The sequence below is a fragment of the Copadichromis virginalis genome, linkage group LG22 (genome assembly GCF_057382275.1).
Source record: "Copadichromis virginalis isolate Kocher_CV1m ecotype Utaka linkage group LG22, C_Virginalis_male_GT1.1, whole genome shotgun sequence".
Taxonomy (NCBI): Eukaryota; Metazoa; Chordata; class Actinopteri; order Cichliformes; family Cichlidae; genus Copadichromis; species Copadichromis virginalis.
Genome location: NC_140638.1, coordinates 2662351 through 2689671, shown reverse-complemented (window position 1 = coordinate 2689671; position 27321 = coordinate 2662351). Strand labels below are relative to the sequence as shown.

At 41.5% G+C, this 27321-nt stretch overlaps 1 protein-coding gene across 3 annotated transcripts in view; it reads left to right on the top strand.

Annotated features, from left to right (window-relative positions):
- Positions 1-27321, top strand: part of col14a1b (collagen, type XIV, alpha 1b) — a 170480-nt gene that overhangs the window by 14472 nt on the left and 128687 nt on the right. For all 3 annotated transcript variants that reach the window (XM_085445109.1, XM_085445108.1, XM_085445107.1), the window contains exons 4-5: positions 7828-7971; positions 10618-10701. In XM_085445109.1, the coding sequence (XP_085301235.1) occupies positions 7828-7971; positions 10618-10701 (228 nt within the window). The remainder of the gene's footprint in view (positions 1-7827; positions 7972-10617; positions 10702-27321) is intronic.

Sequence of the window (27321 nt, the reverse complement as noted above, 5' to 3'; positions counted from 1 at the left end):
TTCGGCTATTTCAAGTCTGACAAAAAACAGAGTAGCGTGCACTGTAAATGTGCCGAAAGCAAGTCTGGAAATACAATAAAGTGGTGCATGCGTCACACTGTGCGCCACGTTATTGTTTCGGTGAAATGAATTTCTACAATACTGTTAATTGTACTCTCTGCAGTGTTTAAATGCTTACATATACACACAGTTACTGTCCCTCCACACATACGACTCGGTTCTGCTTCTATGCCCCAGCTTTGTTTACTTTTTCCCACCGAGGCTTCTAGACTTCTGATTGGCCAACATTTCTGCACGGTTAGGAATCTAGCGCCACCTGCTGCTTTGGCATGTTCATAGCAGCGTTTTCCTTCATTTCTGCCTTTATGTGTGGACGGGATTATTTTTTAAAACGAAAACGCAAAATCTCCGTTTTCAAAAATACCCGTGTACGTGTGGACGTAGCCTCAGTCTCTGACTGGAAGCGCTAATTCGTCATTCGGCTTTTGTCAGACTAAAGTAACTGTTAAAACTGTTTGAAAAGCTCAGCTATACAACAAGGAGAGATTGAGAATTTCCTTTTAGTTCTCAGTTTATTTGATATTGACAAAAGTTAGTCAGTTTTGTCTGTTCTTCTGTAAAACAAACTAAGATTTATTTTTAGAATTAATATTTTGTTTCTAAGTGGAATTGACAATTTAGTCTGTTTCGTTTGTTCTGTTTTGAAACTTAAACGCTTTAGTGGCTGCCTTTTGTGTAGTTTGCAATATTTGTCTTTATTTATCTGAAAAAGTCTCATGTTCCTTAAGTACATCTACCCTGTTGAACTTATTATGGGAAATAAATATTTAAATAAAAACAAGCTGCTGATTATTTTACATTTTACTTGTGAGCAACAGCACATTTAAATCTTACAAATATAGTTATTTGGCTTATATCGTGATAGATATCGTTATCGCCTGAAATGAAAAAAACATATCGTGATATGAAAAAATCTCATATCGCCCAGCTCTAGCTTATAGTCAACAAACATGAAATGCATGGATGGTATATGGGTCTTATATAGATCTGCTCTCCTTGAGCACTTGAAGCACTTATACAACATGTCTCAGTCGCACTCCAATGGGCGCATTGGAGATCTCGCATTTCAGTAGCCAAGGACACCTTAGCATCAAGTAAACCTGTAGCTTTTGGTGGGGTTTGAATGTCTATTTGATCATAGTAATAGAGAAAAAGTCAGATAAGGTGCAGCTTTCCCCTGATACTCTAAGGTAGAATTGGGCAGATGGAGGGAGTGACACAGGAATACAAATGGAGGGAGATACTAGACGCCAGGATAGAGCTGGAGAGGCAGGAAGAGAGAGCAAATGGAAAGAAGGATGTTGGATATAAAACTGAAAAGAAGCAGATCCAGAAAAAATCTCTATCTGTAGCTCCTGTCAAAGAAAGAAAAACATGTTCATAACGTGTTTCTCTTTTTGTTTGTATTTTCAGAGAATGGCTCTGTTTTCATTTGGTGACTAAACTGAAGGCTTACTTACTGTTGTATGTTGTTTTTGTGGCACTGCGTAAAGGGTTGGGCAGTACGCACACAATCCTGTTCTGGTAAGCAATTCAAAACCACCTAATTGGAATTGTTTTAAGCTGCAAGAAACTGGCAAGCCAAAGGACCAAAATGAAGAAGTCAGATGAAAGACACCTGGCAGCCTCTTAATGAACCGAACAGCAACGGGAATAATTCATGCTGTTACACGATCAGGGTGCACTGCCTGTGGTGTGTGGATGGAAAAAATGGAAACTTGCTGGTAGATGACTAGCAGGAAACTCCCAGAGCATGGGCTTGGGAATGCAGAAATTAGTTGTGCACAGGAATGTAGACTTGCTACATAAGTATAGCCATGAGTATAAGCATGTAACAAGTGATTGGCATAAAAGTGAAATAATAAAAGTACTGGAAGGCTAGGTGCACAGTAAAGAGGTGGAGGTATGCTGAAGAGGAAGGAGGAATGAATGATGTAGATGCCGAGAGAAGAGAGTGAAATATTCTGTTGCTCGCCTCCAGGTCACTACAGGAAGGTGAGGAAGAGAGTTTAGGCTGATGAGCATCAGGGGTGATCTGTGACAGAGAGTGGAGGAGTGGAAGGGAAGATGGTAGTGGGACCTGCAGTGATGCATTTTTTTGGTGGCACTGCAAAAAAGACAGGAAATCAAGTTGGAAGAGATGAAGATTTTCCTTAAGATTTTCATTGGAAGTGACCAGAATGGACGAGATCAAAAAGGAGTACATCAGAGGAACGGCTCAGTTTGAGCGATTTGGAGATGAAGCCAAAGAGCCACGGGTGAGATGGTTTGGACATGTGCAGAGGAGGGTGTGGGCATGTTGGACAAAGGATGCTCCAAAGATGGAGCTGCCAGGCAAGAGAAGGAGAAGAAGGAAGCTGAGAGAGAAGATTCAAATATGGAGTGAAGCTTTGGTCTGACCGAGGAGGATGAGATGTCGGCGACCCCTATAGCAACCATGAGAAAGAAAAAGATTATAAAAGTCCTGCGAGTTAGTATGTGCGTGTTCCTGGTTACTTATTCACTGAGCTCAATTACCAAAGAGGCAGACAACTAAATTAGGCAAAGCAATCAAACAGCAATGGGCAACCACAGATGTTCTGTCCCACTCTTATGTATGATATTCTAGAAACACGAGTTTCCTTTAAGCACAGAGGCCTTTTCTCATTTTTCACACATTGTACTGTAGGCCGAGAAAGCTTTCAACTTCTCAGTCGAGAACACTGCAGCCTCACGAGCTTCATGGCTTTTTATACAGTCTTACGGGTTTCCAAATAGCCTTGACATTTTAGCAGAGCGTGATGCCCTTATTTCTGAAATGTGCTCGCACAGGCCCGCTTTGCAACATGTTGCCTAAGGAAGTGCTTAGTTTGGAAGAAAAGGATAAAAATTATTTCTAAAAAGTAAGTGAAAGTGCCGGGATGACTGAGTGCCTTCTGGGCTAAGTGCAGGGAGCAAATGACGGGAACGATCATCTTCACGCTGCAGGCCGCTGGTATCGGTGCGAGGGTAATGAAGGTGGAAAGGCAGCGACTGAGCAGCAGTTAATTTTCTTAATCAGCAGGGATGTTTTTGTAGAGCTCTGCCGAATGGTTTTCATCAGGCTTGTCTATTCCTGGTTGAGCCCAAGACTCGAGTCATTTACCTTTTTACTTCCAAAATGTGAAACAAACCAGTTATTATTTAATTGAATTAAAATGTCTTCAGGGTTGAAGATGCTGTTTTTGACAGTCAAAAGTTCAAGGAAGCAATTGCTATTGAAAAAGCGTCATATCATGTTGGTTTTTGCTGTCAGTCAATTTGAAGGAGCAGCTGCTGCAGAAGAAATTAGATTTGGTAACTGACAGTTTAAGATTTATGAATCCCAACGGGAACGTTTGTTCTCCAGCAGCAGGAAAAGTACGAGAAATGAACAGAAGGAAAAGTGGCTAATTTTAATTAAGCCTCGTGAAAAAAAGGCAAAGAAAGAATAAGCACTTTTCTTACATCACAAATTCTTAAACTAATTAGCATGTGCTACTCTGATGATCTTGGACTGCTCAGTAAATATCTGGTACACTCTCTCTCAAGCCAGGAAGCAAAAACCTACACTGCACAGTCAATTTGCAAACTGCTGACTTCTGCCAAAACTTTCTCCTGCTGCTACAGCAAAGCGCGTTTGGCAGAATCGGATGCTAAACACATACTCTTTATATGATTTTTATTTACAGTCTATTACATTTTTGCTCACATCCTCAGTTTCTCCCCTCAGCTTTTGAAGCCCGGGGCTTCTCAATATTTCTTGAGCAATTTAAGAGATCGTTTTAGCATATTTTGAGATTGCACACCGGTGTGTGGCAGGTGTGCACGCTTCACACGTGTAATGATGGCCGAGAGACACTGAACTCAGAGTGTTCAACACGGGGTCAATGGCAATCTCATCACACCACGCATCTTCATCAGAAGTCATCTGCTTGTGTAAAGTGTTCTTGAACAGGCCCAATTTGTTCAAGAACATTAAATACTCGAGATCCAGTAAAGGACCAACAAACATTACGCTCATAAAACTGATATCACTCAAAGTTAAAAACAGACATGCTTGGTGTGGCTGGTTGATCATCTGCCCTCAAGTAAGACACTCATGTGATATGTGAACAGAAGGAAGTCTGTGAAGCCTCCACTCAAAGCTTACATGAATTAAATATGTTCTATTTTGCAGATTTATTAAATGATTGACCTTTTTTGACAAAATTTATTGTTAATCTGATAATAAAAAGTGATGTAGAGTCAGAGGGTAAATGCAAAGCTTCAGCATAGGAGTCGTTACAGGTAACGTTTTGAACTGAAAGACATTTTCTAAACAAAAAAAATCCCTTTTCCTGTTTGCAAAAGGCAATAACTTTCATGCATTCTTGTTAACTCGGACCAGCACACGTTTTTGTGCATTGTAAAGCTAATATTACACAAGCATAGCTGTACGAGGATGAACCAAAAATAGGAAAAAGTGGCTTTGACCCCACAGATGCAGTTCACAGATCTGAAAGCGTTTGCTCAAGGCTTTTTCACCGGTTAGTTTCAGCACAGCTGAACAGACGATTATTCATGCAGCTGCAGATATTTGTCTGCCCTACGCGTGAGTCACAGGTTAAACTGCCTTCATGGCCAAAAGGAGCCCAGTATACAGGGTGGGCCATTTATATAGATACACCATAATAACATGGGGATGGTTGGTGATATTAAAGTCCTGTTTGTGGCACATTAGTATATGTGAGGGGGCAAACTCCTCAAGATGGGCGGTGACCATGGTGGCCATTTAGAAGTCGGCCATCTTGGATACAACTTTTGTTTTTTTCAATAGGAAGAGGGCCATGTGACACATCAAACTAATTGGTAATGTCACAAGAAAAACAATGGTGTGCTTGGTTTCAACATAACTTTATTCTTTAATGAGTTATTTACAAGTTTCTGACCACTTATAAAATGTGTTCAATGTGCTGCCCATTGTGTTGCATTGTCAATGCAACCCTCTTCTCCCACTCTTCACACACTGATAACAACACCGCAGGAGAAATGCCAGCACAGGCATCCAGTATCCGTAGTTTCAGGTGCTGCACATCTCGTATCTTCACACCATAGACAATTGCCTTCAGATGACCCCAAAGATAAAAGTCTAAGGGGGTCAGATCAGGAGACCTCGTAGGCCATTCAACTGGCCCACGACGACCAATCCACTTTCCAGGAAACTGTTCATCTAGGAATGCTCGGACCTGGCACCCATAATGTGGTGGTGCACCATCTTGCTGGAAAAACTCAGGGAACGTGCCAGCTTCAGTGCATAAAGAGGGAAACACATCATCATGTAGCAATTTCAAATATCCAGTGGCCTTGAGGTTTCCATTGATGAAGAATGGACCCACTATCGTTGTGCCCCATATACCACACCAAACCATCACTTTTGTTGTTCCAACAGTCTTGGAGGGATCCATCCAATGTGGGTTTGTGTCAGACCGATAGCGGTGGTTTTGTTTGTTAACTTCACCATTCACATAAAAGTTTGCCTCATCACTGAACAAAATCTTCTGCGTGAACTGAGGGTCCTGTGCCAATTTTTGTTTTGCCCATTCTGCAAATTCTGTGCGCTGATCTGGGTCATCCTCGCTGAGATGCTCCAGTAGCTGGAGTTTGTAAGGGTGCCATTTGTGAGTAGCTAATATCCGCCGAAGGGATGTTCGACAAATCCACTCTCCAGTGACATGCGGCGAGTGCTACGCTGAATGAAGCTAGGACAGCCACTGATGTTTCTTCATTAGTGACAGTTTTCTTGCGTCCACATTTTGGCAAATCCAACACTGAACCAGTTTCACCAAACTTAGCAAGCAGTTTGCTGACTGTAGCATGGGAGATGGGTGGTCACGTAGGGTGTCTTGCATTGAAATCTGCTGCAATGACCCGGTTACTGCATTCACCAGATATCAACACAATTTTGATCCGCTCCTCACGTGTTAACCTCTTCGACATGTCAAAGAGAAACTTGTAAATAACTCATGAAAGAATAAAGTTACGTTGAAACCAAGCACACCATTGTTTTTCTTGTGACATTACCAATAAGTTTGATGTGTCACATGGCCCTCTTCCTATTGGAAAAACAAAAGTTGTATCCAAGATGGCCGACTTCTAAATGGCCACCATGGTCACCACCCATCTTGAGGAGTTTGCCCCCTCACATATACTAATGTGCCACAAACAGGACTTTAATATCACCAACCATTCCCATGTTATTATGGTGTATCCATATAAATGGCCCACCCTGTATTGTAGCGGTACAACAGTGCTGGTGCCAAGTCAACTCAGTGGTTTGTAAAATTTGGGAGTAGAGAAAACTGAACAACATAAGGTTGTTTTTTAGTCATAAATTTTTCAGTCCAGAGATTTACATCTATTTTTAATTTTTACTTAATCGTCATGATGACCTCATCTTAGAACAAATTACAGCTGTTACAGAAAATGAAATGTACTCTTAAGCTTACCTGTTCTCTTTGCCCTTTCGGGCTCTTTCTGCATATATCTGGGCCGTGTGTTGTATTACCAGCTGTGTCCATGAACATGTTAAATGTAAAAAAAAAACCCATTTCTTATAATGCACATCTGAAACACACCTATTGATGTGGATGGATATCTAGCCTGAAAGTTTAATTTAAAAAGTTTTGAAGCTTTGCAGTGATCTTTATGCTCCTAAACAGGCGTTGTGTTAAATTGAAAACATAACTACATGGAAATTACTGAAGTTGTGCAATATCTACAAAGTGATTGTCACATTATGAAGGAGGCTGGCACTGAAAATTATTCTGCCAAATCTACTTTAATTGTAAGGTTAGAGTTACAATAGAAAGAAAATGAAAGGTAATGAAGCGTTTTTTGTATTTAATTTGTTTTTGTGCAGCAGTCTTACTAAAGACACTCAACACAACACAGAATCCTCCTGAAATTCTCGATAATATACTTTCGCTGTGTGACCGACAGTCTTGCTGTCCAAAATGACACTGAATTGTTTTTTCTTGACACTAAAAAGGTCAAACAAAGCCAGATTTCTATTGCATGCAGTCCAACCGCTGCTGTCTACCTGTGTGAGGTGATTTATTGATTTAGCTATGTTTTATCTTCACTGGTTTAAACACAGCCTTAAAATTCAGGTTGTGTCGTGCTGTGAATAAGTCCTGGGGGATGAGCTCGTACCCTCACCGACTGATAGCTGCACGGACATCTTGTCCTCACAGTGTTTGTGAGGACAAGATGCTATCACTGTTGAATTAACACCATTTCTGTGGCAGCTGTTTTGGACAGATTTACGACTGATTTGATAAATCTTGGCATATCTTTAGCTTAACCCTCATGTCTACCATGGTCTCTGTATTAAAACGACTGGCTAACACCCTGCTTATTCTAAAGTAAATGGTCTGTCTTACCCTATGGTAGGTTTTAGACAATGAAAGTCATAAAACTTCAGGAAAATGTTTACTGAGATGAGACTTTGAGTCATTTTCTCATAGACCTCTATATTGTTTTGCCAACAGAGGTTTATAACGGCTGCAGCTTAAAGAAACTTAACTGAGACTTTGGCTTCACTTCTCAGATCCAGAGGCTTCATCGGTTTTTATCATACAGAGTCTATCAGTTGACTTGAATGCATGTGGGGGTGAGGTTTAACATACAAACAGAAACAAGGAGAAAGGGCCGCACACCCAGAGGGTGGGGTGTGTGTTTCTTGCTTGTAATTATCAGTCTTAAGTGTCTGTGCTTTTTCTTTAATAGGCGGAGAGCAGAAGGTGGTTCAGGCATCAAAGCAGGAAGCAAAACTGGTCATCGAGGACTTTGATCCTTCTAAAACGTACAACTTTAAGATCATTGCAGTCCATGAGGGGCAGGAGAGCAAACCTCTTCAGGGCAAACATGAAGGTAAGAGAATGACTCCACTGATTATTAAATCTGTTGCTTCAGGGATCCTCCAGCTGATTTCTGATTGGACAGCTTGATTGATGTAATTCGAGTTGTAAAATTAAGAGAACTGAAACGGCGTCGCAGTCGCACCGAATCGGACAGAAAACTGCCTCCGAGTTGATTACGGTGTGACACCAAATTGCACTTTTGGCTCCAATCAGTGATGTGACAGCAGGTGCTTTCCATCAGCTGTGATTGGCAGAATACCTGCTGTGACATCACTTATTGGGGTGTGGCGACAAGAGCACACTTTAGTTTGAAAGACTACAGACCAGTGCAGCAGCTCTCTCGTGGGGAAGAGATCCCGACCTCCTTTGTTCTGTAAGAACTTCTTATATGTTATTTAAGCTGCATTGTTGGATCCCAAAAGGTTCTGTTCATCTGGACGTAGCATTATTGTTGGAAGACGAGAGCAAAGCAGTGAAGAATTCAAATAGCCACCTCATCTCAGTGTTTCAGTTCTGAATACAGAGCTGAGTGTTTACTTAGTTTCAGTCATTGACATTCAGCGACCTGCTGGTATTTACTTGCTTTCATGCTGTGCTTTAGGAAAACAAAGCTTTTAAACCTGATGCTGAATGTACATATCCACAGGTGCTGAGTGTTTCCAGTATTCATGTCAGGCTACAAAAGCCCTTTTGACTCAGCATTTAGAATACCGCTCTGCTCTTCAGAGCTGACGAAATGGTGTTATATAACTGTGTCCTGATGTCTTCGATTCACAGCTCTGACTAATGTTCTGTTGTTGCACTGAAACTCTGATGTGCTGTGTTCGGTTTTCACCAGTGTGATGTTCTCATTATAACCAAACTCTGCCCCACGTTGGACTCGTCTGTCCAGAGAACATTGTTCGGTCTTGTGGGTTGTTCAGATGCAGCTTTGCAAATGTGGCTTGTTCTTTTAGGGAGAACAGGCTTTCTCCTGGGAACCCTTCCTGACAGGCCTTCACCTGTTCAGTCTTTTTCTAATTGCACTGTCATGAACATTTAACATGTTAACTGAGAACCTAAGAGTCTGACATGTAGCTCTTAGTTTCTCTGAGCATTTTGCAGTCTGACCTAGGGCTGGGCGATATAGCCTAAAATCCATATCGCGGTATAATTTGAAGCATCTGCGGCAACGATATATATCGTGATATACAGTGACTTGCAAAAGCCACTGTATTATTTTCTTCTGTATAACATATTTACACACTAAAAGGCACACTTAAAATCCTTGAATTTTCTCTAAATGCATCTTATAATCCGGTTCACCTTATGTATGAATTCTGGTTGTGGTCACTGACCTCGAACCGATTTTATGTGGTACACGGCGCACAGAAATCTGTCAAATGTTTTAGTGTGACTTTGGTAAGCTATGAAGGCGCACCGCTTGATGGATTGGTGGAGCATTACTGCTGCCGTAGTCAGGAGCCTCGCGGAGTAATCTGGGTCCAAAACTCCGTTGCCTTGAGGTCCCAAAGTCAAACGAACACTGCAGCATCACTGAGAGTTAAAAACTGTCTAAATTCTTTCATCTTTGATAAAATGATCAGTGTTGCTGCTTTACCAGGTGTAACAATTAAGTTTAACATCCAGGCATCCATGAAAACAGAATTTATTACATTCAATGGAGTTAGAAGTTAGCAGGAAGTAAGCGGAAGTTAGCTCGCTAGCTTCCTGCTAAACATGACATAGCATGTTCTGACTGAGAGATTTCTGAAAAAATTCAAACATACAGCTCTGCTATCACTTCCAACATAAATGAAGACAGAAAACTAAACAGCAGTGACGTTTGCAGGGTTACTGAAGTTGGACTAGCTGGTATATAACGATGTGCTACGTGATCGCTAGCAAAACAGCTATGTTAGCATAACATTAGCACAGTGAAGCTGGAGGATGAATGCTAACTTTTTTCCACTCGATAAAAGTTAACGTGAGGGTTCCTGATGGTTAGGGACAAATGCAATCGCATGGCAGGATGCTGTACACGGACCAAACTTCAGTCAGGAGAACAACTGAGATAATCCATCCACAATACCAGGTTAGTCATTAACATACTGCAACAACATGGGAATAGAGCAGCTGTGAGAGAATTCAGCATTAATGAATCAATGGTAGGGAAGTGGAGGAAGCGCAGGTTTTGGCTTTCCCCATATTCCCAAAGTGCTTCGTCTCTTTGCTATTACTGTCGCCGGCATAATTTGCAGTTGTTTGCAGCCGCTGCAATGCTTTCGACCAAAACAGGCGGAGCTTGATGATGACACCATCAACATGCGCTATCGCGGTAGAGCGTTATAGTCAAAATCTCTACTGTTGGCCAAATTTATACCGTTTCTAACGCCCACCCCTAGTCTGACCTTTGGTTGAATGTAATAGAATGCCCACGCCTGAGGAATCACGCAGCTGGATGCTCCAGACAAGCAAACCTCTGCTTTTATAGAGGAACTCACACCTGCTGATTATCAGACAAACGCTTGAATTTGAATGACTGGCTGCTGCGAAGGTTGTGTGTATTATTTAACACATGTTGTCATATGTCGATGCACACATCGAGTCCTAGGCTTCTTCCAGTGTCCTACCATTCGTTAATGTTGTTTTTTGCATCATGTGTTATATCTTCCAGCTCAGCAATCAGCTGTTGAAATGGCTCCATCCCAAGGGAGAAAAAACGGCAGCGTCACACAGGAGAACAATGAGATCTCAGAAGGTAAGATCTTCAACAGGGCGACGGGAGATGATCCAGGTGAACAGACACAATGAAATGATAAAGATACAGCCGTCTACTGAAAGTCTCGAGTTGTCTGGATTCAAGACCAGTATGGTGCAGTGACAGAAGATGATTTGCTGAAATACCGTTACAGGAAGACAACCTGCTGTTCCTCAAGAACAAGTTTGAAGAAGAGCAATTTTCAAAGTATCTTGTAACACATTCAGGATCAAGATTTCATATCAATGGAAGATGTCGTCGCCGACCTTTTATGTCACAGCTGCTCTTCTTCTGGCAGTTTTAAACAGATGCCATGCAGGAAGCTTTCGTTTTAGTAGCTGGAGATTTTGAAAGAGAAGAAAAAACGACTGACACAAAAGCAGGTAAGTGTGAAGCTGCAGGGCTCTGATTTTTGCCACAATGGTGGTGCGGCTGAGTCACCGACTAAATCCTGATCCGTCCGTTCGTTTCAACAACACCGCCGTTTCACAATGTGTCAAGATTACTGTTCTGTGAATGTAATACTTCTGCAAATTGCACAGTGATTGTCAGTGAGACATACCCAAGGAAATGGAGGGAAAGGAAATGAAATGGCACAAAAATGGGAATTTAAGCAAGAGCCTCCAACAAACAGGAAATGAATGGAGAGAGGAGTGCGGTAAACAAGCCAATTGTAATTTCTGGTAAGTGGCGCATGCTGAGGCAAACAATCAGATGCCACAAAAAGGAAAAAAAATCTTTAATCTCTTTACGTCCTGCAAAATGCAGGAAAACTCAGTTTTGTTAGAGCTGTAATTCACATTTCTACCTCAGAAAAATTGAACTCAGAACTGTTCTTCAAATCTTTTTCTCATTTTAAAGATGTGTTTTTGTATTCCTGTTGTATTGTGATGAAATAATGAGTATTTTTTATTTTACTATTCCTGTGATTGCTATGCTGTGAATGCATTTAGCACAATGAAGTGGACAAAATATAATAGGACTGCAAAATTGGAAAAAGTCTGCACACTAGTTGGATCAAATGTAAGACAAAGCTTTGATTCAGTTTTGCAGACATTTGCCTCTCTCTCTCTATCTCTCTCTCTCTCTCTCTCTATCTCTCTATCTCTCTCTCTATCTCTCTATCTCTCTCTCTCTCTATCTCTCTCTCTCTCTCTCTATCTCTCTCTCTCTCTCTCTCTCTCTCTCTCTCTCTCTCTCTCTCTCTCTCTCTCTCTCTCTCTCTCTTATCTATCTATAACAATTTTATATGGATGTGTGAACGCTCCTAAACAACAGATGGAATAAACCTATCGTCAGTGTAATTGGCTGAGCATCCTGCAGGATCATTCCTTTGCTGTGACCTGATATTTTGCTGTGTTCCTTTGCAGCTTTTCAAAATGTGATGTGAACACTTGTGTGATTGGTTTTGTGTTTTGAAGACCAGAACTGATGGAATGATGTCAATGATGGTGGGGTGAGACTTGTGGCAGCCGGTTAGACACCAGTTTAAAACCCAAATTACAGCTTTTGCTTTCAGAGTTGTAACAATGGAGAAAAACACTTGACATTTCTTTCTTTCTTTCTTTCTTTATGAACAGCTAAATCTATGCTTAACCACTTTGTGCATTTTATCTTTGTCACGTTTTTTTGGAGCAGGTAAAATTGAATCTGTACAAAAAAACGAAAAAATATTTTGCAACGAGCTCTAACTTTATCACTTCATCCTTTTCCATGAATTCTTCAGTAGGACTTTTTATTCCCCCCTCTAATCTGTCAGGCCTCTGGAGGACAGCTTTGCTGAACTGTTTGTTGTTGTTTTTTGTCTAAAGTTGAATGCAGTTCTTGGCTTTCTCGTCTTGCAGCTCATGTTGTTTGCAAGGATGTAAGATCTGATCCTGGTCGTCACAGAGTGAAAGAATGATCCTGGTGAAATCTTTGGGGGACATTAACTACAAGTAAATATAGAAGTGTCATACGCCCGAGTTTAGTACCACAGAATTAAGAGCTCCGTGTTATTAAGGGTTTACAGCCAGCATTGTTGTGGTTTGTTTGTTGGTTTGTTACAGACCATGAAAAGAGGAAAAGGTGTTAAAACTGTAGCTTACAGCGGCGCTGTTATGCCAATTTCCGTTTTATAGTGTGATTCTTGGACTGTGCTCAGCATGATTGGCACAATACTGGTTTATCTCATACGAGCCCTCCCAGTTCATCCTCTACCTGAGACCGCTGTTCTTACACCCTGAGCTGTAGCTGATGTGGAACGAGAGCGCATAGCTGCTGTCTGTGTAATGACCACTCAGTGAGTCTTCATCCAAACTGTGCTCAGGGTCAGATTTGTTGTTTTGCTGTGAACTGTGATGGATTGTGAGTCGGATGAGCTGTTACACACAAAAGTGTCATATTTATGCTGTAAATGAAACCACTGAGGTTATTGGGACATGTAGGCTCAAATCAGTGAGGACAGCTGCGTCAACACTTGGACAGCACGCTGGTTAAAATGATCGTGTGATGCAAATTTGCCTGATGCAAAGCGTGAGGGCCCTTGTTGCATGGCAGGTGACTTGAAGTGGATGCTGGACTTTGCAGATACTGACTTGTCCTGTTCAGTGAGCGATACGTGGAGATGGTGAGGAACAAAGGTGTTAAGTACAGCCAACAAATCGCTTTTCTCTGATTGTTCATTTTCTTCTTTCTGCATCTGTCATGTTGCCAGTTTGAATTCTCACCTCATCCTTATGTTAAAATAAGACGGGATAAAAGAGTTACTGTAATTCATACGGTGTTTTGGAAAATGTGTCGCATTATTCCACGAGTAGTCGGGTTGATGCAGGTTCTCGTTTGTGTGTCTTTGGCTTTACTATTTTTCTTTCTGTATCTCACCTACGACCTTTCCCTTTGTCAGGCTGTCTCCTGCAGTTTACCATCAGTAGAAGCTCTCAGTGGAGGAGGCAGGCCGTTAGTATAAGAGTGAGAGTGAGGTGGGAGTAAGTAGAGTAAGAGTCGATGGTGTTTGTCAAAGATGCCATGGTGCAGCATGTCAAATGTCCTCGGGTTCAGCAAGAGGAGGAACCGTTTGGGTCATTAAAGGAAAGGAAGAGGAAAGAAGGTGACTGAGCTTCAGTTATGGACTCAGTCTGCTCAAATGAAGTTACTTACAGTTTTGCAACTACAAAATTAACCAAGCGATTGTAGTGAAGAGCGAACTGAGCTGATCGAGATGATCTGTGTTCTAATCCTCACCTATGGTCACTGAGAAAATGAGGTCACAGGTACCAGCGTCAAATATGAGTCTGTGGAGGCCCAGAGTGAGGCTGAGAACAAAGGTGCTGAACCAGCTGCAGTGGTTCAGGCATCTGATGTCCTGGGTGCTTCCCAATGGAGACCCAGCGTTGCACGTTGCTGAGGGAGCTGTGTCCTGTCAACCTGGGAACACCACAGAATTCCCTGTAAGAAACTGAAAAACATTGCTTAACCTCCTTCAACACAGCTTCAGATAGATGGAAGAAATGCGGTCTGAGTGATGTGTCACAATTTATGCCCAAAAGGATCAAGACATTTGCATTGGTCTGTGCACGAATCTAAACTTGGTTCCTGTCCTCTGACCTTTGTTGTTGGCACTTTGACTTATCGGTTACTTTGTTTTCAGTTGCTTGTTACTTTCACTCGCTTGTTAGGTTAGACGCAGAGACTCCTCGGTTAGGTTTAGGAAAAAGATCGCAGTAACCTGTGAGTTTAAAACTCAGAGTAGCAGAAAACAGGCAGAAAAGTCCAAATGCGTCTGGTTTATGTGTAAACGAAATGCTAACAATCATTCTGACCTTTTAAATCTGACTTAATGAGTCACTTATCACAATTAAATCAATTAAAAGACATTTTTATGCTGACAGAAGCTTAAGCATTAAGTGCACCCTAGCCGTTTTGTCTGTTTATGTATGCTTACTAAGAGCTGCAAGCCCATGAATACAAACACTGAAAAACCAACTCTACATTTATATGCCATCAGTCTTTATGCTCATTTGATCATTTGTAATGGTTGGGTTTGTTTTTTTCTGGTAATGAGTGAGAATTCAAATAAACCTGCAGTACTGCTGCAGTGAAACACACTTCCCCCAAAAACTTCTCCATGTAAATGTCCTGTATTTGTAAAGCGCTTTTCTAGTCCTTAAGGACCCCAAAGCGCTTTACACATGCAGTCATCCACACATTCACACACACATTCACACACTGATGGCAGCTACATTGTAGCCACAGCCGCCCTGGGGCGCACTGACAGAGGCGCCTCCTTAGTCCTCCGTCACTCTCACCTCTTTTAATCAGTTCTCTGATTTAAGTCTAAATTTCTGCACAAGTCGCAGCAGAAATGAGCAAATTAACCTGATCGTTCTTTCTCTTCTAGCACAGTCACTGTCACAGTTTCATGTTTTAGTGTATTATTATTTAGTATTATTATTATTATTATTATTTTATTTTATTTTTTTACTATTTAATTTGTAAAAATGTGTATACACACACACACACACACACACACACACACACACACACACACACACACACACACACACACACACACGTAGGAAAATATTTAGTATACACATCCAGAAATGCATACACTATTATATATTGTACATATATTTATTAGTTTCAGGTTGGCCATTCTTGTATTTTGCTCGTTTGTGTTGTTGTGTTTGCACATCTCTGTTGCTTGTGGGGCTCGCACACAAGAATTTCACTCGCATGTGCTGTGCCAGTGTGCCTGCACATGTGATGTGACAATAAAAAGTGATTTGATTTGATTTGATTTGATTAGTGCAGTTTAAGGTTGCTGGGAGCCGTAAATTTATTACTTCTGAATATATTTTTCCAAGTTTTTTAATAAGAGCTCTGCTTTATCTCTTAAAACCAAAATGTCTGAGCTGGTGGAAATGTTTGTTTTTGTCTTCTGTGTCGATTTAAATTTCTCAGTATTTTTATGGTTGATCGTCTCTGTTAAATGGCATATCTGCTGACTGCGAGGCGTCTTTCATAGTCAATAGATTCTGCTAATACGCCTAATATAACTGACATTTGTGTGTCTTCCTGGTGAAGTGCCCTCAGTGCTGATCCTATCTAGTCTGCTTTTTATCAAACTGTGTCGTGAGCTGGGTAGCTTCTCCGCACCTTTTTAATTTAGTTCCTTATATTTTTTGTTATATGATCAAACTCAGCTATGTTCCAGGCAGATCAACAATTCAGTGTCATAGTCATCAGCTCCACATCCACCTGGCAAACTTCATTATTTAACTTGCTTTACCCCAGCTACAGTCACTAAACATCTGCAAGCCAACTGGCAACCCACTTCCACTCCAGCTCCTTCTTTCTGTGCTATTAACAACTGAAACAACGCCATGTCTGTTCTCACTGGTTCTCTGTGGGGGTCTTGTTGCTGGTCCTCAGCCTTTGCATGTATGGACATGGAAGGATGAGGTGGTGGGGGTCGGGGTTTTTTAGGTGGTCGCACCCTTTGGTTCAGTGCTTGTCTAACAGACGTACTTGACCCATACAGACCCACATTTAAATGCTGATTGTTTGAATGTTCATGTAATTCTTCTGATTTATTTTTGATTATTTTATTAATTATTTAATGCCAAAGGACTTTTTATAGCGTCTTTAGTTCATAGAAAAGATGGGATAGTGAGGATGCTTTCAGAATTAGTAGGTATTTATCAATTGAATTCATTCAACGTGCACTAAAACATAAATTAATATTTGTTGTATTTTTCAAGGTGCTTGGCAGGTAAGTCGTTCATCATCTTGGAGAGCGTACGTCAGTGCTTCTGTGGGTTTAGTCTGTCTCCGTGTCTTCATGTAGTTCCAGACTCCATGATGTTGAGATCAGTGCTCTGTGGGGGCCAGACCATCTGTTGCAGGGCTTCCTGTTGTTTTTGTCACTGCAAGTTTGTTTTCCTGCTGCAGAATAAATTTGTACCGGTTAGATGCTTTCTTCTGGTGCTGCAAAACAAATAAACCATAAATCTGAAATGCCGAACATTCAGAGTAAATATTCATAATTAGCCTGTGCGTGTGGCGTTTTGTGGAGTAGTTTGTTTGTGTACATGGACAGGATGTGGCCTGTATCATTTGCGTCTTGTTGCATGTGTCACAGCAATATTTGATGCTGAGAGACAACAGTCATTTTTTTTTTTTTTTTAAAGGACCGATTTTCACATTTTGGTGTAGCACAGGTGGAGTAATTCACGAGTACACCAGCCTGCATGATGAAAAATCAGGCTTAGCCAGTGCAACTGAACGTGACACTAAGTGGAGCCTTTACAAGCATCTATGTGTGACGAGCTGGAAGCAGAAGGAGTGCTCAGAGTTTCACTATTGTAAGACACACACACACACACACACACACACACACACACACAGAGTATTTGATGCTCTCGGAGTAGGAACATGTTGCCCGTTAACGCATCTGTACCTGGATTTAATTGGATTTTGTAGAATCAGTCGTGTGTTTGTGTATCTCAGGTGTGTGTTGGGTTTGAGTGTGCGTCACCTGCTCTAACTCGCGGTGGGTGGATGTGGGTGAGGGTGGGGGTTGTGTGGGTAGAGAAGAGCCAAACGCTGATTAAAAACACTGAGCTTTTTATACGACTCCAAATCACAAACAACTTCTTCACCCCCTCCCTCCAAACTCTCACACAATCCTTGAAAACTCCACAATCATCACCTCCACCTCTCCTTTTCATCAGCCCTCCACTTTCTCTTTGCCGAGTGCTATCTCTGGTGGAGCAGTTATTTCTCTCTCATCTCTTTTTCTCATTACTCTGTTCGATTTCTGGTCCTTTGCCACTTTTTGGCTTTTTTTTTTCTCTTTGTCCCCTCCCTATTGTCCTTAACCACCCTGTTCTTCACTTTATATCTGAACTATGACCCTTCATCATCACTGTACCTATTAAGAATCCCTCCTTTACAGACCTGAAACCCACACCTGTAGTCTCTTTTGCTTGTTTGTGCCTGGTGGCCATGTTTTTACATTCAGAAGCTGAAAACATGGAGGATTTGTTTGCTTCTTTCTGACTGCTGTAATCAATACTGCATAGATATGTATGCTCCCTCTGGTAATTAGAATAAAACCTGCAGATCATATTCTCAGCGTACGTATATGGCGACTTCATTTTCCTGGACTTGTCTGAAATGTGTGTCCTCTTTTATTACAGTTTGTCTTCCTCTCTTTTCACTCGTCTCGGCACCATTGTTGTTTCCTTCCACCCTTTTCTCCCTCTTTCCCCGCAGCTTCACCTCTCTCTCTCTCGTTCTGCTTTTCCATGCTCACAGCTGATGCTCTCCTCCTTGCCCACACTTGCTGAATACCTCAGCTATAGCCTCACAGGCCTGTTCTTGGGCTCCTGCCTTGCTGCTGATGAGACCTTTAACAGCTGTCTGCTTGCAAGGCTGTCAGTCTGAAGCTTTGGCTGCTTGTTCATCTGCTGGTGTTGTTTTGTAGGTCTTCTCGTCTTCACGCTTGGCTCGCACGGGTCCCCTAGGTGGTCACAGAACATGTCTTACTTCCTTCTAAGACTGGCAGGCTCTACATGTCTTAGAGGAAAATCGAAAGCTTCAGTATTTCAGCCCTGTAAACCTCAGCGGTTGTCTTAAAGAGTTTGCAGCTGGTCTTTGACAGAAGGTGGTGGTTTTAATTAACTTCACGGCAGATACAATTATAACAGCGGTTACTAAGAAAACACTTCCTGAAGCACGGCATCCTTCTCTGATGTTCACACATCTGATTCAGATAATAATAATAATAATAATGATAATACTGAGCAAACCTCAGCAGATATCTGATGCATATAAAATACACAGCCACTGTACAATTGTTATGAATGGAGAAACTGGCTGTAGGGACCCACTACAGCTCTTATTTCATGTTATTCTTTTAAACTAGGCTGTAAATATCTTTTTCTGAGTGACCCTCAGGTGGCCGTTTGAGGAACTGCAGCTTCTTTCCTGAAGGTTGCATATTAGGCTTAATTACGCTGAAGAAGGATAATTATAGAAATATCCTTTAAGAGTGAGTTATTATAGTATGGTCCTCATTTCAAGCCTTTCTAGGAGACGGGTTGTTTAATATTGATGGATTTTTTCCTCTGTATCTTGCTGCCATCGCAGGTTTGTATGAAGGTGATATCCAGCTCTTTTATGCTCGTCAGTAAAAGCGCTCTCACTTTAGAGAAAGCCTCCAGCTATGCACCTTTTTAAAGACACTGAGAATTAATAGAAATAATCCTCAGTCTCTCGTCTCCTCTGCATGTGCAGTGTGTTAGGAAAGCCTTTTTAGAGTACAGCCCGGTGAGAAAACGCTGCGTTGGCTTTGAGTCTGTTTTTATCAGCTTGACCTGCAACAGTTTGTCGGCTTGCCGAGTTTATATTTCAGCATCTCTGAGTGTCTGAGCTTCCAGGTAATTCCAGCTCATCAGATAAATGTTTTGTGTGCGTTTAACTCTCGTCTCATCCGCCCTCCATCGTGTGATGGATGTGGAGTGTAATCTGACACGACCGCGCTATAACTCATCGGATCTGTTGCTTCGATGTCAGAGCGCCCAGGTGGCACCCACAGGTGTCCCTGCAGGTCGGCACATACATTTCACTTTCCTCTTCGTTGCTCTTATAATGCTCTGCAGTATGAGTATTCTACTAATAAAAATAAAACAGTGTTTAAAACATTTTGTAATGATCCCTGTAACGTCTGCTCTTCGTTGCCTGATCCTTGTTGTTCCCCGATGATTTTTCGGATGCAGCTCAGCCGTCCACCGTGCAGCAGCAGCATTTAGGTTAATAACCTCACATAAGACCTGAGTGCCACATCAGACGGTTTAAATAATTAATGAAGTTACTGCTGCTGTGCATTTATTACACGTAGCCTGCGTCTCAGTATGAAGACGTATCTGCAAATGGTGCTACTTTGTGACGGCTGCGTCCACTTTCTGTTCGGTCGGTGTAAATCTGAAGAGGAGTGAAGAGTTTGGTGAAGCACTGCCTCTCACAATAATCCAGATGCTTTAATGAACTCAGCTCTACTTTATATTCCTGACAGTTGAATTTATTGATTCACTTGGTTTTTTTTTTTTTGTCTTTTCTTCACTTTAAGTGCTGAAAAAAACAAAGAAAATACAGACGGATCAGTATCTGCAGTGAATCCAGTCAAATACTGTCAGTTCTGATGGCTTTCCAGGGACAGCTCAGTAGGTAGAGTGCTGGCCCCATGATAGGAAGGTCGGTGGTTCGAATCCACTGACCTGAGGTACCCCTGAGCAAGGTACCGTCCCTACACAGTGCTGCCCACTGCTTCACTGAGTGAATGGGTTAAATGCAGAGAGGAGTCTCCCCACAGGACTCAAAGTATTCTTTCTTTCTTTCTTTGAGGAGAAAAACTATCTGCAAACACACATTTTTATTATTATTTTATTTACGAGTTATGTTATTAATTCAGAGGTGTTATTTTGTGAAAGGTGTGATTACGGTTTGATCGCGTGGTTTCAGTCTCTTTGCGGCCAAAAAGAGTGTTAAACTTTAGTTGGTGCTGTGTGTCGCTGTGACCGGCTCTTGTAGTGACTTCCACGCTTGGCCTGCAGCCACCTTTAGGGTGGTTGTTAAAAGATTTATTACAGCGATGTCCCAGTAACCCCGAGGAGCACAGATTGTGACAAAACCGATGTCATAGTTCAAACAATATAAGAAACTGAATCCAGGGTCCGTGGGTGAGGACGCCGTTTGTGTTCCAGTAATAATGTGTTTATGGAGGGGAGAACACTGTACGTGGTTTAATCTATAAGCCACAGCACGTATATTTTTAAGAACCTGTTGTTGTTGGTTACATTATAACTAAAAGGTCTCGCTTTTTTCTTTTAATATAATATAAAAATGAGAATGACCATGTTCTTACGTTTTCAGCTTTGCAAGTCCTGTAACGCAGCCACTTGGACGCTTGCTTTTCCTCTGACCACCAGACTCGGGCACATTTTTTAGAAACTCCTGTAGATAATTACGGGTGCGCGTTAGCCGTGAAACATCTGTGATAGGTGGCTGCCTGCTGAAAACTGTATGCACATGTCTCACCTTTATCTCACCTGCAGCAGGACAAGTTTTTATGTTGAGGCTCGTCTCCTGTCGAAACTACCAGGAGGCAGTTACAGGTGTGACAGTAAAAGTACTTCTGAGGACACACAGACAATTAAGCTTTAAGGCACTGATTGAGGGAGCAATGCAGGAGTGTCATCAGCGGCCTCGAAACACCTCGGCGCTGTGAGCTGTGCGTTGGTGTCTATCACCAGTCTGACAAAACGGCACTCTTTTACTAAAGTGACCAAAACTGAGAACAACCAAACTGTGACATCTGACAGTTAACATAGTTCACGCTGCCACTTCTGCAGCTGCCAGTCAGACTTTGCCTGAACATGTGAAAAAGGAACACATGTCACATGCTAATAATAACATTCTATTGTGAGGCGTGTGCGCGCTCTCTTTTTGCTGTCCAAGTCGCCTTTTCTGTTTGCTCGCAGAACAAACGGGCTGCACAAACACAGGTACAGTCTTGACACACGCCCAGAGATTTCTTTTGAAGAATGGATAAACAGTAGGACTCGTGCCAGTTGCCATGGCACAGTTTATTGTCTGAAGGCCCATATGTTGGCTGCTGGTTGTTAGTTCTTTGCATCATTCTGGGATGGAGAGTTTGTGCTTTTAATTTAGTGAATTTCAGACAACTTACACTCTAGATGCTTTAAAGAAAACCAAACTGGTTCAAGCGTGTCTGTGCATTGACTTCTGCGTTTTAGCTGTGCTTTTAGATTTTGGCAACAAAGTAACTGCATGAAACTATACTGAGCTCTGTCTTTATTATATCAGCCTTATATCCTGATACACTATCTCACTCAATTGGAATCCAAATTATTCACATCCATGGTTCAGTGATCCAGCTGAATGAGCACACACTGCCAGGATTTGTCTGAAGACTGTCAGTCTGACTTACATCACTGTCTTGTTGCTTTAGTCTACTCACCTGTCCACAGAATAGTGGCAGGAAGGTGTGTGTGTGTGTGTGTGTGTGTGTGTGTGTGTGTGTGTGTGTGTGTGTGTTTTCCTGCATTCCTTATCTACAGTTTGTGAAGCTAATCTCCTGAAAGGACGTGAGATTAGCAGGAGGGCAAATACTGATTCAATAAACCATAAATCACACACACAGTGCTGCTTAGCTTTGTATAAGAAAATGACACCTTTTAACTTTTCTTTCATGCATGTAGCCATTAGTTCAGTTTGTTTCACTACATCTACACTGACCATCAAAATGAACTTGCAGAGACTTGAAAGTTTCTGCAGACGAATAATCTGCTTCAGTGTTAAGAAGGACATTAAAGTGTGTGCATCTTAAGCTAGGAGTCCTCACTAGGTAGCATGGCAGCGTAGCAGCTAGCACGCTCATGTCACAGTAAAGTGAGTCAAACCTCTCGGTCATCTGACTTTTCTACATGGAGTATTCATATTCTCCTTGTGCGTTGTAGGTTAACTGCTGATTCTAAAGCAGCTGAATACGGGGATGTAACTTAATGTATGTAAGTTAACTGTTTCCTGTAATGTAAAACATGATTTGTGTGTGTATAAGTGAGATATGATCTAAAGGTTCAGCTATAGTGCTGCTACACCTCTCCCACACTTCAGCCAGCTGAAAGCCTAGCTCATCTGAAATCACATTTTTGGACTTCTAAGTGATACAAACTGAATCTCCTCCAGTGTGTCAAAGCAACACTCCTTACCTCATTTCAGCTTGTTTCCACCTTAGGCCACCTGATTAGAACCAACTATCTCTAGAGACACTATCTCTACTTTGGTTCCTCTGGAGGTTTCTTCCTGTTAAAGGGAAGTTTTTCCTTCCCACTGTCACCAAAGCGCTTGCTCATAGGGGGTCATATGACTGTTGGGATTTTTATAAATAAAACTGAATAGTTTTCTTCTGAAACCATGGATGCTTCAAATCCCAGTGTAGCAGGACAGCAGTGTGCACAAGGAGAGATGTTTGAAGGGAAAATATGTCACAGTTAGAACAATTGTGTATTTGATACTAAAGCTCGTTAGTGCATCCATCTTCCACAAGCTTTCCTGCATACGACAGCAATGCTAACAAACCTGCACCACTTACAGAAATCTTGTGTTTGCTTTAAAAATTCAAGTTAAACCTGCATGCTGATAAATGGGGAATGTGGAAGATGCTTGGACAGCAGAATATTATCCTTCAGGAGGCAGATTGGGTGTTTTATTAAATGTGTAGTGCTTCTGTCCTGGCTCCACGTCACCGTGTCCTTGAACAGGACACCCGACTTTAATGACTCATTATGGTTTGGCCAGTGCTTTACATGGTTCTGCAGCGTCCCTGAAATAAGTGCGTATGTCTGCACCAATGCAGCCAATTACATTTTAATGCTGTTCATAATTTTTCCCGTCTAAATTTTCTGTCTGACTTCATGTCAGTTTTTGTAATAGGATCAGTTCTAAATGTATATTTAATGGCATCACTGAATCTGTTTACCTCTACCCAGTTATTCCTCAGTTATTCCAAATACTTTACTCCTTTTCTAACTGGACATTTCATATTTTGATTTCGTCTCAGAGACTTTGAACGTGTGGCATGGACCAGCTTGACCCATTTACTGAGGTGTAATTCCTGCCACGTTTGTTCGGCTGCAATAATTCGACGTTGTCACAAAAAGATGGACAGGAATTTTGACATCACATAACACAGATGTCTGTGTGTCTGTGAAGGACAAAATAAAGAACGTGTGACAGAAAATTCAGTTAATGAATTGTGTACTTTTCTAACATGTATCGATCCAGCAGGGGTTGTATGAGCAGTATTTTCTCTAACATTCAGCTTTTCTGCTTATAATTAAGATTCATTATATTCAAATATATAATAAGGTGAAAGCAAGATTTCCTCCTTAATTTCTCCACTTCTGCCTGATTTTCAAGCTTTTTAAATTAAGATTGGAGACGTAATGAACCCATAGACCCATTTGTCTGGGTTCTGTTTCAAAGCCTTGTTTTTAGCATTTTGGCCTCTCTGTGGCTTTTTCAGGAGCCAGAACATATTTGAATGTGAGGCGGATGGGAAATGTGAGCAAGCCTGCAAGCATCCATAAACAGTAACGATGCAACACAAAGACACAGATGCCTCCTAATTTGTGGTTAGCAAGAGAAAAATAACTTCACTCACCAACACTTGAGCGCATGACTTTCTTTTTGTATTTTTCAGATAATTCTGTTAAGAATTAAAACCACGAACACGAGAGAGAGTTGGAGACAATGAGCGCCTGCAGCCGTTTGTATAATGCATGGATTGAAGCCTCAACACAATTTGAATCGACAAGTTAACACAAATCAATCTGCAGTCTGTAGAAGTTTAGACAAACCTTTTATGAAACTCTTGAATCTTTTGGTGCATCGTTTTTATGATCTTTTTGCTTGATCTTTACAGTCTTTGCAGCATTGAATGTCTGATGGATGCACTTGGTTAGAGATTGTTTTTGCAATGCACGAATTAACTGATCAGACTGTTTTATCTCATTTGGTATAATCTGGATGTCAGAAGAAAAATCCAAATTCAAAAGAGACGTTAAATGTTAAAACAAAACTTCATATAAGTGGGAAAGAAGTGAAGCTTCAGTGTTTCTGTGTTTAGCATCTTGAGTCAAAATCCTTTTGAGTCCAGTGAGGCAACTTGAGACACTTTTTCCCACATAAACTACGTGAACCAAGCTTTGCAAATTTTTAGGTGATACACTTGGTATAACTTGTATTTTTCTGGGCAGATCAATTCTCTGCATCGATGAACCAAAGTGAGACGGTGGGTGTGGACGGATAGTCAGGCTTGGGTAAACGGCATGAAAAGTGAGTCATCTGCGGCATCAAACAGCTGCACACAGACGGTTTCGATATGGATCTGCACTGTTGCATTTGTCAATACTCTGACATGTTGATGTGGATTCGTTCATGTTTTTGTTTGATTTTGTTTCTGGGCACAGGCACAGAAAATCAGGCTGTAATGTTCCCCATCATAGTCGGATTTGGGAAAGCGTTCAGTGTTTTCAGTGTTGATGAATCTCTGGAAGCGTTTGTTCTTACTGAGGGGAGGGGTTACACGGAGTTATGAGGCGGGCGTACAGGGTCCAGTGAGTTGGTCATTTGGTCTGGGTGGGGCTTGTTATTTTACTCGCACGACTGCCTTACAGTCAGAAATGAGCAGCTTCCTGATTTAGATAAAAAGCTCAGATATGAGAATAACTAAAGCAAACAGGTCAGAAATATGTGATGGATTTCTTCCCTGTCGTTTATATACTCGTGCACTCAAAATATGTGTATGTGAGCAGAGTTTTAATCAAGATGATTCATCTCTTAAAGGTTGGAAAAATAAATGTTATTTTTCAGGTGATTTATCAGTTTTTACATCAGCATGTAAGATAAGATAAGATAAGATAACCTTTATTAGTCCCACACGTGGGAAATTTGTAGAATGTAGAAGGAGCCTCTCTGGATCTATAAAAGTGTAATCAGGGTGGAGACGTGGGGTTTGCAGGTGGGGAAGCCTAAGATCCTGTGTAGCAGTGCAGTGGGAGGAAATGAGTCACTTAGAATTGAGCTCCATAATCATTTCTGTGTTTTTATAATGGGGCTGAAATTGGCTGACCTGTGCTGTTGAAGTCCAGCTCTGTTTGTGGATTAATGCAGTCAGGGCTCATGTTACAAGAGAATTTGAACCCTTAGCCATTATAAACCTTTAGCCTTTATAAATGACTAATAATGGTAACAAACTTCTTCCAGAATCAAAGAAGCCGTACATTCCAGTTCAGAGTTATTTCAATGATGTCTTATAATGTATCTGCTGCTTCCCAGTACCTAACCTGGCAGTGATGATGGCTACCAGTCTGCTATGCCCCATAATACTACTAACTACCCAGTTTAGCCTGCATCTGCCCAGTAAAACCTTTAATTTTACAAAATAATTGAATTTCCCTGCATTCTGAGTCAGACTTGGAGACATCTTCAGCAAACGTCGCACATCAGCGGATTAAAAAACCAGTTGGGACATTTCATGTAAGTTCAGCAAATTATATTTTTAAAAAGTTGAGTCTTGAACAGTCCTTAGTTTTTCTTATCTTCCTCTCTTATCCTCATCTTTCTCCATCTCTGCGAGTTCTTATCACATGTTAACCTTTGTTTTTCTTTCTATGTCAAAAGACACAGTTTGACAAATTGCACTGAAACAAAGAAAAACTTATTGAACAATCAAGGTGAGCCAGCCAGGCGTGCACCACTCCGGTTAGGCTTTGCAGTTTGACAGAGCTGTGATTGGCCCTCTGAAACAAAGGTTTAAAGCCTGTTAGGTATTCTGCATGTGATCATTAAAGTCCTTCTACTAGCTGCTTCAGTCTGATTTAAAACTAATATACAGTTATGCTATAGTAGGTTTCATGTGGGAATGTGTTCCATACGAGATAATTGCATAAATTCTAAACGCTGCACTGTACTTAAGGCTAAGTAATTATGCCACATGGGTGTAATTATTCTTATTTCCCTGTTGTTGTAAAACGTGTGCACGTGATTCATTAGCCATTAATAAGTCTGGAATTGGAGGCTGAGATAGCTTCAGCACACAGCGTCCTCCAACTGCATGAAGAGGACTCACACAGCAGCTTTAACAACAACACAGTAATGTCAGTCTGCAGTGCCACAAATAAAGATGAATGATGAACCAGTACATCAAACGTGGAGGGCTCTAGGAAGGCCAGAGGAGAAGAGATGTTGATTTAGTGAAATTGGAAAGAGAGGGAGAGGAGGGTGGTGGTGATGTGGGTTCAGTGCAGATGAAGCTCCATCGCCTCCTATTTGACACTGTGACAACCTCATTTAGATCTGAGAGAGAAATGAAGGGACGCAGATGGAGGAACAAGGAGAAGGACCAGAGGACAGCTCCATCACAGAGCCAGCTGCATGGAAATGCTTGGCGTGGGTTTTGACATCTGGTACTCTGAAAGAGGAAAACGAGGGAGCAAAAATCTTTGTCTGCACAGATTTGCCATAAAAGGCTGCGAGCTGAGAAACGGGCTTGTTTGTTTATTGCATTTCTTATCCATATATATTGATCACTATTAACCTTTGTGTATCCGTGTCATTCAGTGTAAAACGTCCATGCGTGGCTCCAGTACGGCCTTTTCTCCATCCTGGCGTCTCCACCGTGGGAATACAAAGTAGCATATCTGTCAATTCCTCTAATGATTTTCTGCCTTTTTTGTTTGTTTGCTTCAGTCTCTGTTTCCATGCTGTAAATATCCAGTCAGCTCGTCTCTCCCTCTGGGTGTTTTTGCACTGACTGTCAGTTTGTTCTTTCCTAGATTCAAAAAGGAGAAAAGACACTTCATCCACTTCTTTCTGCATCTTTTGTCTCGCTCTCTGGCTCGCTCTGTTTTTGTCTCAATAGGGTTCGAACCCCGGAGGTGTCGAGTCCTGTTCAGTTTGTGCTGCTTTATGATTTGTTGTCTTCATGCTTTGGCTCAAATGTTCTCTTTTCTCCTCCTTGTCTTCCCTCTCTCATTATCACCTCTTCTT